The sequence below is a fragment of the Aedes aegypti genome, chromosome 2 (genome assembly GCF_002204515.2).
Source record: "Aedes aegypti strain LVP_AGWG chromosome 2, AaegL5.0 Primary Assembly, whole genome shotgun sequence".
NCBI classification, from domain to species: Eukaryota; Metazoa; Arthropoda; class Insecta; order Diptera; family Culicidae; genus Aedes; species Aedes aegypti.
This window is the reverse complement of record NC_035108.1, coordinates 389085558-389104806: the sequence shown is the minus strand read 5'-3', so window position 1 is coordinate 389104806 and position 19249 is coordinate 389085558. Positions and strand designations below refer to the sequence as shown.

The following is a 19249-nucleotide window of genomic DNA, read 5'->3' as shown; positions in this document are numbered from 1 at the left end:
GTAAATTTACACGATGTTAAAAAAAATTCATTTACGGACTTTTTTTTATCCGTGTAAATTCAAACAACGCGTAAGATTTTGGTTGTTTTGGCCACCAAAATGAAGTTATATTTTCAGATGCAGAAATAACACCACAGAACCACAGAAGATTCTTTTATTTCTTAATTGTTTTACATAGTTCCTTCAAGAGAAACGTATAACAACAAACAGTGCTGTATCAAATCATCAGCTGTGCAAACAGCAACGAGAAAATGTGTCACCTGCTTCTGTCGAATGCTTTAAGGCTGCCGAAATCACACAAATTGCAGTTATATCAGCACTGTAGTTTGAATTATTTTCATACAAATTTATATTTTAACACAGATTGTAGAGTCGTCTAGCAGTCAATATGGCGGAGACTACTGTTTCCAACTGATACTGCCCAGGTTGCGTCAACCTCAGTCAGTGCATAACGTGTAAAATTGTACTATTTGTGATTAAATAGTAATGCGCAAGTCAAATTTTATTTCGTTCATACGATACCATGCATATGCATAGAACAAATTCACAATAAAATCAAGATAACGCGTCGCAACATTGCACGATTGGTCAAATTGCGCTTATGTTAATATTCAAAACTTTTTTTTTGTATGCGGAATCTGATCTACAGAAATTATCCCTATATGGCTTTGTGGAGCAGAATTTTTACATTGTAGCCTTCTAGGGAACAACAATTTACAATCTCTTTTTTCACCTACTTGCAGAAGAACTCCATCAGCAATTGATGATCATCCACTACAAACAAACTTGCATGTTTTAGGTAGAAGATTGTAAATCAAATTTTATTTCTAAACCCCAGACTCCATTTAAGCCGTTCCAGCTACACATCGACATCGTTCGGGAACATTTCTCACTTAAAGTTTTGAAAGCTGAAGCAGAGATTGAAACCACGCTCCATGACATGACGGCCATTACAGCACGGCCACCAAGCCAAGTTGAGTTAAGAATCCGAAAAATATTCCATAAGCAATTTTCACACATGCTACATTAGTCTGTTTGTGTTTACTCGCCAAGCTGTGTTTATTTTTCGCCACCATTATCTTACAGTCATGCATAATCAACAAACATGGATAAGTTTGTTAGTTCCATAGAATTGAAACTCATGAAACTCGAAATACTTTTATTCCCTCTCTGAATGTTATTCTATTCTGGACTTTTTCTTTTATTGCACAAAGCAAAATTTCTATTTATGTTTTACTCAGAATTAGATTCTGTCTCATCAAAGGCCAGTTTTATTCCAGATATCTGCCCATTTCCGTCAGAATCTAGCTTTAGGTTCTCTGCCTCTGTCCATCAGAGACCTTTTTCTATGGATTTCTGCCTATTTCCATCAGAAATCCATTCATAATTGTTATCTCCGCCCATGTCCGTCGGAGACAACTTTATTAGTAATTCCATATGATTACTGCTTTTGCCAATCGAAAGCATCATTCATTGCTAGATAACTTCAAATTTCTCACCTGTATTCTACCAACTACGCCATTGTAGTAAATTATAAGCGTCTTTTCAAGCCAAGATTAATCCAATAACTGACAGTATGTTTGTAACTTGGTTTCTATCTCGTATTTTTCTACGCCTGCTTAGAATGCATAGTTGCTTGAATAGATAACTTGAGTACTCTTCATTACTTCCTTACAATGTGGTACCCTTAACAAAAAATTCAGCAACAAACTGCGGTCCTAAAAAAAAATAACAATGAAAAAAAAAATCACTAAGTGTCAAATTTGTGAAATATTTGAAATGTCATAACTTTTTTGTTTATTGGCTTACCATCACCAAATTTTTATGGTAGATAGCTAATATAATGGACCGTTTTCCCTCAAAAAATTACGTTGGTATTCCGATAGGGTTTTGAGATATTTGAGTTTTTGTGACAAAAATGATGTTTTTTAACGCAAAAAAAAATTTTTTTTTACTGTGTGTATTTTTTTTGGAATCTTTATTTAGTTGTCTAACTTTGTTTCTTTAGTTGTCTAACAATCGAACGAACCGTTTTTGCTGTGCAGCTTTTTGAATATTTTTGAACCATTTTCACATACACCCTTTTGAAAAGTTAGTCGTGACTCAACTTGAAGATTTGATATCGGAAAATGACGATTTAGATGGAACTGAAAAACTGTGCAAAGTTTCAGATATTTTTGAAATGGTCGATCAGAATCGACTTGCATGCCTCCGTGGAATCCCTCATCTGTATACCGTCTTATCACAACATAAGACCTTAAACAAATGATAAACTGAACCCAACCCTTTAGCAAGGTTGACAATCAGGTTAAGTTTGAATTTATAATTCGGTCAAACGACCCATTCGATCAAATGGCTGGACACAGTCGCTACCAGCCCTGCTCTTGAAAAAATACCTGAAAGGAAAATTCTGCGCAAATTTCTAAAGCATGTATTTTTTACAGCAACTCTTGTAAAAAAAATAAAACAAGATACATTTTTGAAATTTATATAAGAATATTCTGAAGAACTTCTCAATGAGTTAGATGGAGCTTTTGGAAAAGCCAATTGTGAAATCGTTGGAAATTTAGCGCAGAAAACTGCAACGTAATGTCGAGACTAATTCCTGGAGGAATATGAAAAGATATGTCTTTAAAAACAGTCAAGAGATGTTTCTTTGGCAATTCCTATCAACTTCCTGGAGAATTTATCAGAAACAAATATCCTGATTTGAATACACCTTAAAACATTCTATTCCTAGAATAAATCCTGCAGTAACTCTTGGAGGAATTCAAGAGGCCCTACTTGGATAAATACCTGATGAAATTATTGGGCACTCCCTTGGCAAGAGAAATGCTTGAAGATGTCATCAGTGTTATAGGGTTCTGCACTGTTTTGATTTTGTATGAGATTTTGACGTTTACCGGCCTTGTTGTTCACTAATTTCATGGAAGAGTGAAAAAGAGATATTGATTTTTATGCAGAGCCCTATGTTTGGTCGGAATCCTTGAGAGATTTCTGTTAAAATCGAATACAGTCAACTTTCCATGACTCGATATTGAAGGGACCATCGAGTTAGGGAGGTATATAACACCAAACCAGTGCAAATGCGATACAAGGGAACATCGAGGTAGCCTTGAAATCCAACTTTTTTTCACTATGGTTCCTTAACTCGATATCGAAATACCGAATATCGAGTAAGGAAGAGTTGACTGTATTTCACATTCATGAAATGTCTATAGAATTTTCTTTCGAAATGTTATTAAAACTTACAAAAGTTGACCTTAGTGGAACTATAGTAAGATTGTTTATGCATTGCCCCAGGCTCATAAAAGTATTTCTTTCAGGATCTTCGTAAAAATGCTTGAAAAAAGGTATAATTTCTGGAAGTATTTTTGAAAGGCTATTTTTAGTATCTGGATAAGTTTTGCGGTAAGTTAAATACAAGTAGCATTTAATCAAATCAACAAGTAGCATTTAATCAAAACAAAAAGAATTTTGCAGGGTTCCAAATGCGCCACCTCGTGACTTATTTGGAGGGGCAAAACTGAAAAAAATGCGATGTAGTTATTCCATGTGTTCTTCTTTTCACATGAATATGTCATATTTTGTTCATTTTTTTTTCCATAAATTCCCAGATCAATTTTTAAAAAGGTCTTTCAATAAATTTCTTGTATTTTTTTTTTAAATCATTACAATTCTCAAAAGAATTCATTGCCTTTGGTCTGAAGACTTCTTCGAGAAATTCCTGAGATCTATAACTGTAGGAATCTCTGAAGAAATTCGAAATATATCATGGAAAAATTTCAGAGAAACATTTGCAAGAAAAACTAATGCAGCGATTCCCAACGTGGACGAAACCACTCCCTTAGTGGCTAAGAATGGCAAACGTGTTTGAAATCGAATTTGGTGGGCGAAAAAGCTACCAAGAAGGCAAAAATACCACAAAGATACGTTATTTGACCAAACGTACATATTATCGTTCATTACACGATATAGCGCTTCAAAAGTTAGTCAGCAGTATGTTTTTGCAAATAATCGATCCTGTTCCTTAGAAGTTGCTTATGTGAAGGCCTAATATTCTTATAAACCATTATAATTACAGCAGACATTCCTCCGGCAATCGAACCACGCAAGGAACATCTATTCAAAGCACCTCCAGTACCACCCCCAAGACCGAAGAAGACCCTCGAATCAAGCAACATAAACCTCGTCCCAGAAAAACCACCTCCACCATCGCCAGCGCTGTTGGCAGCTGCTTTATCCGCTCCATCCACTCCAGCAGATTTGGGATTCATCAGTCCTCAACAAGCTGCCACCTCCAGTACTGATCACGGCGAAGACAACAACAAATCCAAACTGGCCAACTTGGTGGATCTTAAAAATCGAGACACGAACTCGCACGTAGACAACCCTCCCAGTCCATTCATCCTGGCACCGCCACCAAAACCAGCGGAACGGATTGTTGCCCCTCCCAGAAAAGTGCCAGTGGCGAAGCACTTCTTAGAAGGGCCACTCGAAACTCCATCGGAATTGTTCACGCCTAACAAAACGAAAAGTTTGACGCTGAAGAAGAAAAACTCCATCCTATCGAAGAGACGGAATGTTTCTCTGAAAACACTTTGCGTTAGTGACATACAGGGCCACTTGTATCGTCGGACAAAGGATCGGAGTGGACTGGCGTATTGGGCCAAGTACTACTTTGTGCTTATTGAAACTACACTCTACGGTTTCAAATCCAAGGACTCGCACAAAGCCAATAGTATGATATTCCTTTCTGGCTTTACGATTTCATTGGCGAAGGAAGTTCATTCGAAGCCGTACGCATTCAAGGTATATCACCCGAACAAGACGTTCTACTTCGCGGCTGAAACTCAGGAAGCTCTTGGTCAATGGATGGAATATATCAAGCAGGCTACACTGAAGGGTAATAATGCTGCTCCGGGCAGCGGGTCGGCAGACCACAGTGTGAAGGAACTGTTTTCGGAAACCGATAGCTCAGAAGACGAATTCAGTCTAATGGACAGTCAAACCAAACTCAATCTCTTGTGCACTCCGTCACCGCAATTGGCGTCTTCCTTCAGAAATACGGATAATCATTCAACGCATAGCGATACCAATCACAGTAGCACCCCAACATCCTCGAAACAGGAAAAGTACCATCTAAATTTTGGATCGTTGAAGAAGTTTACCAAAAGCTATCCTTTCAATTCTGACGGAAATGGATCGAGCGGTAGTGGCAGCAGTGAAAGCAGATTTTTTGGGTTCTTCAGCTCCAGCAAGAATGTGGAAAAATCCAATTCCAGTGAAATGCCAGTTCCCACATCTCAGTTTCGGAGCTATCGAAAGGTACCGGCCAACAGTGCTGTACATAACAGCACCATAAGCCCAGTTTCGGCTGAAGTTATGCCATCTGTAGCTCATGACCAAATCAAATCGGCAAGCAATTTGTCCCTGGCATCGATCAGCACCACTCAATTCAATGTTCCTCCGGTCGTTCATGCTCACCGAGCACCCACCCCTCCTCCGGTAGAAGAAAAACCCCAACCTGTGATAGTGGAACCGCCGCCGTCGGAACCATCAACCCCGATTCCTTGCGAAACCGACGAGTTGCTGAATCGCGCAAAGAAAACCAAGCGAATCTCGCCACACAACTTTATCCATGCTTCCAATCCCAATCTGGTGGAATTTGATTTCCAAACGTCCAAGCACATCATGCAATCAGTTACCAATTGGGATCCCAACCCATCACATAGTAATCATCATACAATGATTACCTTAAAAGAATTGATGCTACAAAAGCAAGCAGAAGAAGCACAGGATATGTACAATAAGCGTGTTTGCTTAGGCGTAGAGAAATTGGACGATCGGAGCTTGAAGAAAACGCTTTCGAAACAAACCGAAATCAAACCGGAAAATACTGCTGCTCACGTTCCGGAGGCGGTCAACAAAATTCAAAAACGGCGGCTTCCGATTACTCCTGATTATGCTCAAAGCTTCAAATTAGACGACGAAGACATCCTCTATACCAGGAGCAAAGAGGGCCAAAAGCTGCGCGATTTTGGATATGAACTCATTTCAGGCGATGACACGTTTGACTTGAAAAATTCAATGGCAACCTCTATGTCTAGCACAAGCAATCATCACGACAGCAAACGCAATGATAGCAGTGGCTCAATCAAAAAGAAAACCCGTAACTGGATCAACTCGGAACGACGTAACGAAGAGTCTTCCTCTTCAGATCGTTCTTTGCGCGACAGTTTCAAAAAATCCAAAAACAAGGTTGTAATGCTGGACAACATCAAGGCAAGCAGCGAGAAACTGTTCCAGTTCAAACACAGCAGCAATAACGATAAGGAATCGTTGAAAACCAAACACATGGACAAAACGACTCCATCGCTCAATGTGAACCTGAAGCAATCGGGACCTTTTGGCAGTCTCGGCAAAAACCATCCTGGAACACCTCAACTCGAACAGTCGACTATATTCAGCTCAACCACCACATCCGGTGGCTACATTACGTCTAGCCATGTTCTCCCTGGCGGAGGCCCGAGCAGCTCATCTATAACGAGCTACATTCCCGGTGGAATCAAAAAGTCCAACACGTGCAATAGTTCCTCGGACTTTAAGGAAAATTCCAAGGTGCAAAATCTGAGGAAGAACTCCGCTCCCGAGCGTACGGCATCCTACTTTACGAAACTCTCGTTCAGTAGCTCTTCCGGCAAGACGCCCAAGGAAAAGAAACTGCTGGGATCGCCGGGATTGCACAGGGCGTTCTTCGGGAAGAATCAACAACAGCCCACTGTCATAGACCACGAAATTTTCTCCCCCATCACATTTACCAAGGTATGTATCATCAATTTAATTTTTAAGTAGGGAAGTCTTGGAAGACCTAATACTCTTGTCTAAATGCGGCTGTAACTCTGCAAGGAAATCAAATTTTAATGAGATTTGTGCACAAGTACACCATTAAACATGTTTTGCGTGATCTGTAAAATATTCAAAATTGTGTTTATACAATGGCTTGTCTTATCAAGTTTTTTAAAAGTTCGATGACACTTAATCCGTTTTTGAGCACATTTACTAAAGAAAATGCTATTGTATTCCGAAAAATGTAATAATAATAATAATAATGCATTATAGGTTGGAGCTTAGGTAACATAACTCCTGGGCGTCCATGATAAACCACCATCTTGAGCTCCCACCTAGCTTGATGTAAAATATCCCGGGCGTCCATGTGAAACCACCCTCGGCGAGCAACGGCGCTTAAACCAAGCTATTAAGCTATTATTAGAGAGATGTTTAACCAGAGGCGTCGCGTGGCTCTTTCAGCCACATGTGCACCAACCACTCGAAGGTGCAGTTTTCAAAAAATTAACAAGCAAAAAACACAATTTTGATAGAGATTTTTTTTTCCAAGGAATCTAAAAACGACTTAATTGATTTATTTTACTTTATTTAAACAGTTCGTACACATTTCACGTTAGGGTACTTATCTAGACTTATTTATACATTAGAGCAATTCTCCTGTCACTTCTTTTAGCAAATTTCTCAATAATCTCATCGTAAAAGCCTACTCGTTTTTGCATATCTTGCAATAACTTTTGCTCAACGCAGATTATCATTAGCCATTTTAGTCGCTCCTCATTCATTGTGCTTCTCAAATATGATTTGACTCTCCTCAAGACCGAAAAGCTTCTGTCCATGGACACAGTAGTGCTTGGAAGACACAAAATTTGTTTTCCAAGATTAAATACTTCTGAAAACACATCTTCTAGTCCTGTCTCATGAATGTACGAAACGATTTCCGTAACACTTTTACCTTTAAATTCGTTTATGACATACAAAACTTTCAGTTCATTTGTTAGCTTTATTCTGTCATGCGATTTAAATCGATCACAGAAGTAGTCAACCAAATCTTTGGGAAATGCTTCATCATATGCTTCAAACTTTGATTGATCGAGCTACGCAGAGTACTGAAAATTATGGAGGTCTTTGAAACGAATGTCGATTTGATGCAATATGCGATCAATCAAAGTACTATAAACTTTGTAATATTTTGAATATTCATGTCGACGATCATTTGAGACACCCGCTGTCTCAAAGCACGATGAGAGTATCTCATTAAACCTTGATTCACAACGCAATTTAGTAACATTCTCTTTCGTTTCGTTTACGCTTTTCTTACATGCAACAAAATCTAACTCCTTAGACTGCAATGTAAGGTACAAAATATCGGTAAAACAAAATATCGTAGAAAATACTTTGAGATAAAATATTGTGTCAAAATCTAACAAAAATCCATGAAGACCCCTAGCCATCAAGCAAGTTTCGCCATCCCAAACACATTCTCCGAGATACATTTCTCCTAAACATGAGACAATGTCCGAATAATGACTCTCGACGACGTTAACCATACGCGAATTGTAAGCCCATTTCACTTTGCATACGTTGGGTATCTTTTTCTGCATGAACTTATTCAACTCGCTATCCCTTTTTGGACTTTGCGAAAAAAAGGACGCCAAAGATGACAGCGTTGAAAAAAACTTTCTTGTTTGAGGATGGTTACTGCATGCATGGAGAAGGACAAGATTAAGTACATGTGCTTGGCAATGAATATAGTGGGCGTTTGGAAAGTGCTCCCTAACTAGCGCTTGAGTGCCACCAACATCACCGGACATAACCCTTGCACCGTCATATGTTTGTGCTATAAGCTTCTCGGCACCAATCTTAAACTTGTTCAGGGTTTCCATGACATGCTCAGCTATAGATGCTGCTGATTTATCGTCACTCACGTCTTCGATATGTACCAAATGTTCAACGGCTCTCCCTGAAAAGGTTAACTTGTTGTCATTTAATATGCCTACATTTGTTCAGATTTCTTACCATTTTTCAAACAATACCGAAATGTCGTGGCAAGCTGGGATTTTCTGGAATTGTCAGTCGTTTCATCCACCATCACTGCTGCACATTTCGCTTCCTGTACTTCTCCAATCATTTCGTCGATCATCGTTTCGCCTATGATCATAATCAGCTCGTTTTGTGTAGTAGCGGAAGCTCCCGAGAACACATTACTTTTGCTGACAAATTCGTTGAAATTTATGTCGTGGTGCGCGAGGAAAGCACAGAGATCTCGGTAATTCCCACGGTTTGAAGATTGCTCACTCTCGTCATGACCACGAAAACTTAAACCATGTGTCGCCAAGTAGCATACGATTTCAATTAAATTGGTCAATCCTTCGCGATTTTTCTTCACTAACATATTATGATTGTTCCGCTGAACTTCCCTGCCATGATCAATCGCTTCGTCGATCCGTACTTTTCCAAAAGTATGGTATGCCATTGCACTGTCGATGTGATCGCGCGACGCAACGTGAACTTTGATAGCAGTGCCAAGATCAGTGATCCTCAGCCTAACTGGTTATGCGGGCCACCAACTTGCTCTTGAAATACGTCGCGGGCCACGAATATCTATTTTATAAGTCTGATCAAAACAACTCGACTAGATTTATTGGATATTTTGCCCTTCAATAGAGCAGAATTGCTTAATATCAATCATATCAGCTGATGGCTGATGGTCTTAAACTATCAATATCACTTGTGAGCTATCAATATCACTTTGATTTGACAACCAACAGCAGTGATGCAACATCGCACTCTAGATCAAAATCACTGCAGAAATCACTCGTGTTCATTATCCATGCTATTGATGTTTTTCAGTGACCAACACATAGTTTCAAACCACTGTCAAAAATATCGTACTGATAAATTGCCATTTTATCTGTTTAATTTGAAGCTAAACTTAACCCATCAGTGATATCCATAGTCTATCGCCATCAATACATTGGTGATGGAGTAGACAGCATGATGTTGATGTGATATGGAATGATCCGATTTGTATCGCAGTCGGCCTGTACAAATCAGCAAATTTTAAGCATTGATAGTGACATCGAGCAACTCTGCAATAGAGTCTAACCTAAATAATTTTGTCCACCATAATACCTGAGCAAAGTCCAACATCAAAAAGAAAGCAAGTTGAAAACATATTCTGTTTTCAGCATCAAGTCGATGATTATTTTTTCAAAGATTAGACAAGCTTTGACAAACTTCTAATATTTTCTACATTTTTACATAGGATAATTGAAACACTAGTATAATATCAACAATTAACCTGCATGTGATATAAAATTCTTCGCCAATGAAAAACTAAAAGTTCAGCATAAATTAGGAACTAAAATAGAAATACTTGAAAAAAAAACATTTTTTTTCTGTCTATAATCTGATATCAAGAGTTGAAGAAACTTTGGGTTAACTCTAGGAATAAGAAATTTTATCAATTTCCTTTAGTTTCTCAATAGCTATTCCACTGTTCAACACATGTGAAAGAAAAATATCTGAAGATTAACCCAGTGTGGCCCACTTTGAGAAAATCGTTTGCGAGATTTTACAGAAAATAAATTTTCAACGTTTGAAATTACAACTTGCGGGCCGCACTCCAATATTCAAAATTACTCCGCGGGCCGCACAAAACCGTAAGGAGGGCCGCATGCGGCCCGCGGGCCGCAATTTGGTGACCACTGGCCAAGATGGTTCAAATCGTTATACCCGGTTCCGTTCCATATTCCCTTTTGACCTGTTTTTTTTAAATAATAAACAGGCTGTCTTGGTAGTGTCATTCTCAAAACACACCCAAGCCGTTCCCATAGGGGACGTTAGCCACAAGGAAGTGACGTTTCAAGTAATACTGTTTTCATATGGTATGCCCTCTTCAACATCTAATCCAATTTCTCTCGCCGTTCCCTTACGGTACCTATCCATCTAGTATTCATTGCTTTCTTCTCCATGCTCCCTCTTACTTCGAGCAAAATAGACCGATATACCGATAAACAATTTCAAAATAATAAACAGGGCCAACAAAACAACCGATCTAAATTTTCGGATCCGCATAACCATTTCGTTTCATACAAATTTGTATTGAATTTTCTTGTAACGGTTTTTCCTTTCCTCACGCAAGTGGTAATCATGTTTGCCATTTTCGGTCGGGGTGTATCCATTTTCACTAACTGCATCTTCTCTTCAATTGACCGGCCGGAAAAAGGTCGGTTTAGCACATCCTCTACGACATCAAACTTATTTTCCTCCAGCAATGCCATCGTTTTTCCACGCACTACGGACTGAAAACCGTTTTTATTCACAAATCGTCATTGATAAACAAGCGCCTGATTCCCGATCGCTCTACAGTTAATGAGAGCAAAACTGTGTAGCGCGAGAGAGAGAGAGCGAAATACTAGACTAGAGTGGTGGAATTTGCAAAAAAGCTTTCGGTGCACTGAAGCTATGACACGCGTTGGCTACCTATACACATAATGTTTCACTCAGTAAAAACTAACACTATCACACGACCACGCAAATGTGCAACAGTGCCAGAGCGTTTCTGATCGAGGTTTCCATGTTGCTGTTGGCGGCCAAGCGATATGAGCACCGGGAGCACTGCAGAGATGCGACGCTTTGGCTACCTATACTTTACCAACTTCTATCGCCTGAAGACTACCACACTGAAATCGCTCCTTTAATAGCATGCACAGCGTTCCCGGTTCTGATTTGCGTGTTGCTAGCTGTTTCATTGATACGCATATTTACAACAAACTTTTTGTACGCAAGTTTTGGCGTGCGCCTTTGAATATATATTATTTAATGAAGATACATATATTTAGAATTCGTAAAAGCGCTAATTAAGCGTTCATCTAGTAAAATGTGAATTTGCTTCATTATGAATTTTAGACCACCTGTGCAGTGCACATGTTGCACAGGTGGACGCGACGCCTCTGTGTTTAACGAGCGATTGCGCATCAACTTGACTTGAACAACTCACAATGCTCACCGCTGCAGAAGTGGAGTACCAAGAGGACAAGATCGAGCGATACGTTGAGAAGGAGTTGGGCTGGATGCATCGATCGTGAGAGAGAGTCGTGATTCCACAGCTCCAGGACCGACAGCGGATATGCAACGACAGCAATTACGAGACGAACTAGCGCTCCATATGGACACAGCAGTTACGCAGTTTCGTGGGACTGAACCTATGTCAAGGCACGGGATACTAAAATTGCGGTATTCATACCGGCTGACGAGAGCAGTAATCATCCTAAATCAGGATATTCTGCGTTACGAAGTTGGGATTGCAAACGCGCCCGAAAGGAGAAGATGGCTCACGCATCAACGCACAGAAACACGCATGGATGCCGACGCCTTGAGAGTCAGATCGCCACACTGAGGTCAAAGGTTGGCCAAATAACACAGTACAAGCGCTGCATTGATCAAGGAATCTTCCCGGATGTATGGAAGCGACAGAAATTGGTGCTACTACCAAAGGCGGGGAAACCACCAGGTGACCCGTCGGCGTATAGACCTATCTGTCTACTAGATACGACGGGCAAGTTATTGGAGAGGTTGATTCTCAACAGACTAGTACCGTATACGGAGAGTGCGGACGGCCTGTCCAACAACCAGTTTGGATTCAGAAAAGGTAAATCTACTCTGGACGCCATCCAGTCGGTCGTTCAAAGAGCTGAGGTGGCAATCGAGCATAAAAGGAGCGGCATCCGTTACTGCGCGGTTGTCACTCTGGATGTGAAGAATGCGTTCAACAGCGCAAGCTGGGAAGCAATAGCACACGCGCTTCACCGCCTCAAGGTACCGGTGCAGTTGTGTAAGCTTCTAGAAAGCTATTTTGATGGTAGGATTCTACTGTATGACACAGAGGAGGGGCAGAAAAGCGTTCGAATTACCGCGGGAGTACCTCAAGGTTCAATCCTGGGCCCGCTGTTATGGAATGCGATGTACGATGACGTACTAAGGCTGCCCCTTCCGACGGGTGTTAAGATTGTTGGCTTCGCCGACGATATCACCCTAGTGGTCTATGGTGAATCGATGGAGGAAGTAGAGTTGACAGCAGCGCACTCTATTTCCCTGGTTGAGGAATGGATGAAGTCTAGGAAACTAGGACTGGCCCGTCACAAGACTGAGGTGGTGGTGGTCAACAACCGCAAGTCCGAGCAACGGGCGCTTATCTCGGTAGGTGATTGCACCATAGAGTCCAAGCGATCCCTTAGGCATCTTGGGGTAATGATCGATGACAAGCTGAGCTTTACTAGCCACGTTGAATATGCCTGTAAAAGGGCATCTACGGCTATAGCGGCGCTTTCGAGGATGATGTCTAACAGCTCTGCTGTAATTGCCAGCAAACGCAAGCTGCTGGCAAGCGTGGCGCTATCCATACTAAGGTATGGAGGACCAATCTGGTCAAAAGCGCTTAGAACGAACAGAAACCTAAAGCGGTTGGAAAGCACGTACAGGATAATGTGCTTAAGAGTAGCAAGTGCATACCGGACGGTATCTAAAGAGGCCGTGTGCATCATAGCCGGGATGACGCCCATCGGGCTCATCATCAAGGAAGATGTTCAATGCTTCAACCAAAGGGGTACCAGAGGAGTCCGCGACACGTGTAAAGAGGAAACGCTCAGAAGCTGGCAGCAGGAATGGGATAACTCCACTAAGGGTAGATGGACCCATCGACTAATACCAAATGTGTCAGATTGGTATGGTAGAAGCCATGGGGAAGTGAACTTCCACCTGACGCAGTTTCTGTCAGGACATGGTTGCTATAGACAGTACCTGCATAGGTTCGGGCACTCAGAATCTCCTGCGTGCCCCAATTGTGCTGGTGTAGAGGAAACAGCGGAGCATGTCGTGTTCGATTGCCCCCGTTTCATTGTTGTGAGAGGTCGCATGCTCACTACATGCGGAGGGGACACGTCCCCCGACAATATTATAGAGAGAATGTGTGCGGATGCCGAGTGCTGGAATGCAGTAACTACGGCTGTCACTCACATTATGTTAGAATTGCAGCGTCTATGGCGCGCCGACCAAGAGTTGGCTGCAGAGGATTAGCCCTGCCGAGGCTGGTCCCTTGTAACATTGTTTAAGTCGGCTAGGAGAAGCAGTTTGCCTAGGCTACTTCTGCTACACGTGTTGTGCTATATGCACTGGTCCCTTCCCGAAGAAATACCGTAAGGTGGTTCCGGGGAGATGAGGGTCTGAGTCCAAGGGTCATGTCGATGCACTGTTCACCACTTGAGCAATTCTAAATGAATTGCTCATGCACAGTGCATAGGCTGGTTTTAGCGGGTCGTCGTTGGTGCGTCATCCCCGCATTCCCTGAGTTATCTTCTCAGGGGATCTGTTTGCAGATTTCCCCCAAAAAAAAAAAGCAGGGGAATCGATCAACGAGGCTAGTTCGTCATGTTGCTGAAATTGTTTGGCCCGAAGAGCTCAGAGGAGTCGACATTACTGAGGTCCTCGACACCCATGTACAGCGATTGAGTGCTATTGCGTAACGATTGCGACGTTATGGAGAATGTTCGAAGCGGAAGGAACGTAACCGGATGTTCAACATATACGAGAGGGAGTCCTACTACCGCTACCGAAATGACAAGGTCGACTTTGGCGAAGGGCTTCCGGAGATTGACCATGTTCGACAGTTTATGGGAGAACCCCACCGAACACAACGGCGATGGATTGTAGTTAGCTGAAGAAGAGAGACAGAGTAATGGAATTTGAGACATAGCCGTGGTCATAGTAAACGCTTAGAATATACGTGAAGCTACCTGGTATACCAGAAATGGGGCGGCTCATTTTGTACACATTTTTTGGTATAAAAAACTCACAACGATCCATGGACGGATGGCGGAATGCTTCAATACGATACTAGGAGACCCCACGCAGCTACCGGAATTCATTACCAGGAGTGTCACATATCTTCTGCCAAAGAACCAAAACACAGCAGACCCAGCGAAGTACAGACCAACAACGTGCCTTTCGAATCTGTACAAAGTGCTATCGTCGGTAATAGCGAGAAGGGTGCAATACCATTGTCACAGCGGTATGACCAAGGAACAAAAAGGGTGTCGCATAAACACGTAAGGTTGCAAAGATTCAGTCATCGTATATGCAGTCATTGTAAGACTGAAGCTACCCAAAAGCAAAGGAACCTGCGTATGGCGTACATCGACTACAAAAAAGCATACGACTCAGTACCGCACTCGTACCTTCTCAAGGTACTGCAGTTATATAAAGTAGACGGAAACGTCATTAGGCTGATGCAACACGCGATAGAGATGTGAAGCACATCCCTACACATTACCGACGGTGCAGCTGTGTTACGGTCCAGGACTCTCAGCATCAGGAGGGGGATTTGGCAAGGCGATACCTTTAGTCCGCTATGGTTTTGCCTGGCTATGAACCGCCTCAGCAAAGCACTCAACCAATGCAACTATGGCTACCAACTGAGAAGTGAAGAAAGGAGTACACAAGTTACCCACACTTTCAATATGAACGACCTGAAGCTATTTTGCGGAATCAGTGCAGAGGCTGCGTTAGTTGTTGCAGCTAGTTACGACATTCAGTAACGACATCCGGATGGAGTTGGGGATTGAAAAATGCCGATCAATTCATCTACGTCGGAGTCAAGTTATGAATGCCATCTGTTTCCGCGTCAACGAGCAGGAGGAGATTTGGAATATGGTTGAAGGCGTAGCGTATAAATACCTCGGATTCCTTAGAGGTATTCGCCACTCGATGATCAAGAAGGAGGTGCTGGAAAAGTTCTTGTCACGTGTCAACTGTATTTTGAAGAACTTTCTGTCTGCCGACAACAAGGTGAAGGCGATCACCACGTTTGCTGTGCCCCTGTTGACGTATAGTTTCGGGTTGGTAAAGTGGACCAAGACTGACTTGGAGGCGATATAACGAGCAGTACGAGTGGCGTTCACCAAGCACCGAATGCGCCACCCAAAATCGTCCATTGAAAGAGTCACCCTGCCACGTGCAGCAGGGGGAAGAGGCGTCACCGATATCCAGACATTATGTGTCTCCCAGATCTAGCAGCTGCGGGTATATTACGTAGAAAGCCAGAACCGCCACGAAATTTACCGCACTGTTTGCGAAGCTGACCACGGTTTTAACGCCCTGCATCTGGCGCTGGAGTTTTACCAGCTGAAATGCGATATCAAAACCGTCGATGAGATGATCGCAGCGTGGTAGCAGGAGTTGCATGGAACGCACCCCCATCAACTGGAGCTCGAGCACATCGATAAGGTGGCTGGTGTGGGGTGACCTCTTTTCAGAAGCAGAAGGTTTCATGGTAGCCATCTAGGACCGGGCAATTGTGACCAAAAACTTTCGGTACTACATATTGCATGAAGACGTGGAGGACCGCTGTAGGAAGTGTAATTCAGTAGGGGAGACTATCGTTGCAGGCTGTTCAGTACTAGCTGGATCGGCCTACCTCGGATCGTCACAACAAAGTTGCCAAGATTATCAAGATTATGCATCATCAGCTTGCTCTTAAGCACAACTTGGTGGGTCGATTTTGTGCCCTACTACAAGTACCTGCCTGACCCGGCTCTGTAAAATAATTGCATAAAGCTATATTGGGATCACGAGATCATAACGAACGCAACGAACGTCCTCATCCGTGCCAACTGCCCCGACATTATAGTCTAAGACAAAAGAATGAAACAAGTTACACCATTCCAAGAAATAGGAAGTTTCAAAATGGAAATTTATTGCACCACAGATATAAAGTCTGTTGATGGATCATGTGTCCCCAGCCTATATCTTATAAATCGTATCATACTGAGCAAATACATTCTAAATTGTAAATTAGATTTTAATGATTTGAACCACTAAGTTGTGCAAATTTTGGTAAAATATACACAGAGTTATTGGATCAATACAGACAAACACCTCTCAAAATATTGTTCGTAGTTCTTCTTCTTTCTTTGCTTTACATCCAAACTGGGACAGCGTCTATTTCCCAGCTTAGTGTTCTTATGAACATTTCTAAAGTTATTAACTAAGAGCTTTTTTTTTGCAATTGACCATTTTCCCATGTGTATGTCGTGCAGCCAGTACAAAGGAAATTCGAAAATATTTCCATTACGAAAAAATCCTCGACTGGTGAGTCTCAGTTTCTTCTTCTTCTGGCGTTACGTCCCAACTGGGACAAAGCCGGCTTCTCAGATTAGTGTTCTTATGAGCATTTCCACAGTTATTAACTAAGAGCTTTGTTTGCCGATTGACCATTTTTGCATGTGTATATCGTGTGGCAGGTACAAAGATACTCTATGCTCTGGGAATCGAGAAAATTTCCTTTACGAAAAGATCCTCGACCAGCGGGATTCGAACCCACGACCCTCAGCATGGTTATGCTGAATGGCTGCGCGTTTACCGCTACGGCTATCTGGCCCCCCTCAGTTTAGTCTTGCTGATCAGCTGAGCGTTTGCCATTATTATTCGTAGTTACATCTGATGATTTCCTAGCTCTGACTTCGTAATATTGTACAAAAATACTTGTTTTAGGTTCCGAGAAAATAGAGAGGGATCACGTCTCCCCGGGGAACTCTACCCAGTTTCCCCAACCTAATCCAAGTTTCACTTCCACTTCCAGCAAAGCAATATCCCATCCGACAGCAGCATGCAGTCCAGTTCCACCATGACCAGCACGATAACGATCGGGAACGTCCAATCGACGGCAACGACCACCTCGGTGCTGACCAGTAACCTGTCCAATCGAGCCTCCCCAGACTACCCAAACATGGAGTATCCGCCGGTGTTTGAACCGGAAACTTACTCGCTCAGTGATCCGACCACGACCCTCCTGAAGCGCCGTCAAAATCACCACCCAAAATGACGACCGATAAGGTTAGCTACGGTTCGGGAGCACGAGTGCGGATGAAGAATGTAAGCGAAAATGACTCTCCGTGATTCTTAGCGATTAGTCTGAAATGATATTATGTATTCTTATGGGATAAATACTAATCCGTGTAGATTAAGAATGTTATACAATTCCAATTAATCGGAAGGTGCTGTAAACGTTGTTTTATAATGATTTTTCCAGAAATGATTTTTAAAGACTAGTAGGGTTTGTAATCAAATCAATTATTTATTATTGGAAGTGATTTATTGTGCATGGAAAAAATATAACTTTATCAAACGCATACAATACGGCAATTGTGATCCTATTATATAATTACTACTTTTCAATACTTAGCGTAATATTTAATAAAAAAAAGTTTATTTCATAGATTTATAAAAGAAAATCGATTTCATACTATGCAGATTTGATTACAAAGCTCCATTACTGAACAACTTATTACTACCTACTTATCGTAACCAGCAAACTCGAACCAGTTCAAGATATTGTAGCGTAAAAACATAAAGAAAATTTAAAGCTTTGAAAACATTCCTTGAGACCCTGAATACGAACGAATTGTGTTGTAGTGTTTAGTGTTTGAAGAGCTATCCTAAAAAAGCTGTATGCTGGTGTAATTAATTCTTATGGTAGTAGTAGTGTGAAAATAGTGCCTTACAAGAGTTTGATTTACGGTCAATAAACAGTCGGATGAATGTTACAGTTTTCCCAAGAATAATCAAAGTGTTGTGGTGTTTTATTGACAATCGTTGCATGATGACATTTTCCTCAAAATGTGTATAATATAAGAAGTGTGCATATTTCGCTTTGATATGGAAGTTTACTATAGAAGTTCCGAATATTCGGGTCGAATATCACACAAAAAATTAATTTGCCGAATACTCGGTCCGCTGAATAATGAATAATTTTGTTATTTATTTAGCCGAATGGACAGAATAGTGGCCGAATAACGACAAAATAAACCGAAAATTTGTTAAGGCAAAGTAGGCCGTCATTGAAATTTGTATGCGTCGTTGATGATTGTTACTAATTCATCTCACGATTTCGAATCAAAGAAAATCAGTTGGTTTTGCACTGACATAGCTGAAAAAATATCAGCATACTTTCTGCTTGTTGGCGCGTACAGTGATACTTTTTCAAGTCAATATAAACTATCAAGAATGAGTTTTATCACTTTGAAATTGCACGCTGCAAAGTCATCATTGCTGCCAAAACGAATGACGGGCTACTTCGCCTTAAAATATACCGTAAATGGAGAATTAAAAAATCTCTATCATTCGAACAGTTTCAAAGTGATAGTACATGCAGGTTTATCTTTTCATGTACTAGTTTGATTCCACGTACTTTCCGGCCTAAAATCAATATTTCTTCGTTATCTAACGGAAAGTGATTACGGTGCTGCTCAAGAGCTGTGGAGAATTTTCTGTCACATTTTCTACATTTTTAGCAACGAAACCAATGTTCAACGATAGGTTCAAGTCATTATTAGACTTTAAGTAA

General features: G+C 41.4%; 1 protein-coding gene across 1 annotated transcript in view; it reads left to right on the top strand.

Annotated features, from left to right (window-relative positions):
• The window catches only part of LOC5579501, a 34324-nt gene extending 15852 nt beyond the window's left edge, over nt 1–18472 (top strand). Inside the window, exons 9-10 of the mRNA XM_021846978.1 lie at nt 4085–6825; nt 17486–18472. Of these exons, the coding sequence (XP_021702670.1) occupies nt 4085–6825; nt 17486–17728 (2984 nt within the window). The 3' untranslated portion in view covers nt 17729–18472. The remainder of the gene's footprint in view (nt 1–4084; nt 6826–17485) is intronic.
• The last annotated feature ends 777 nt before the right edge of the window (nt 18473–19249 follow it).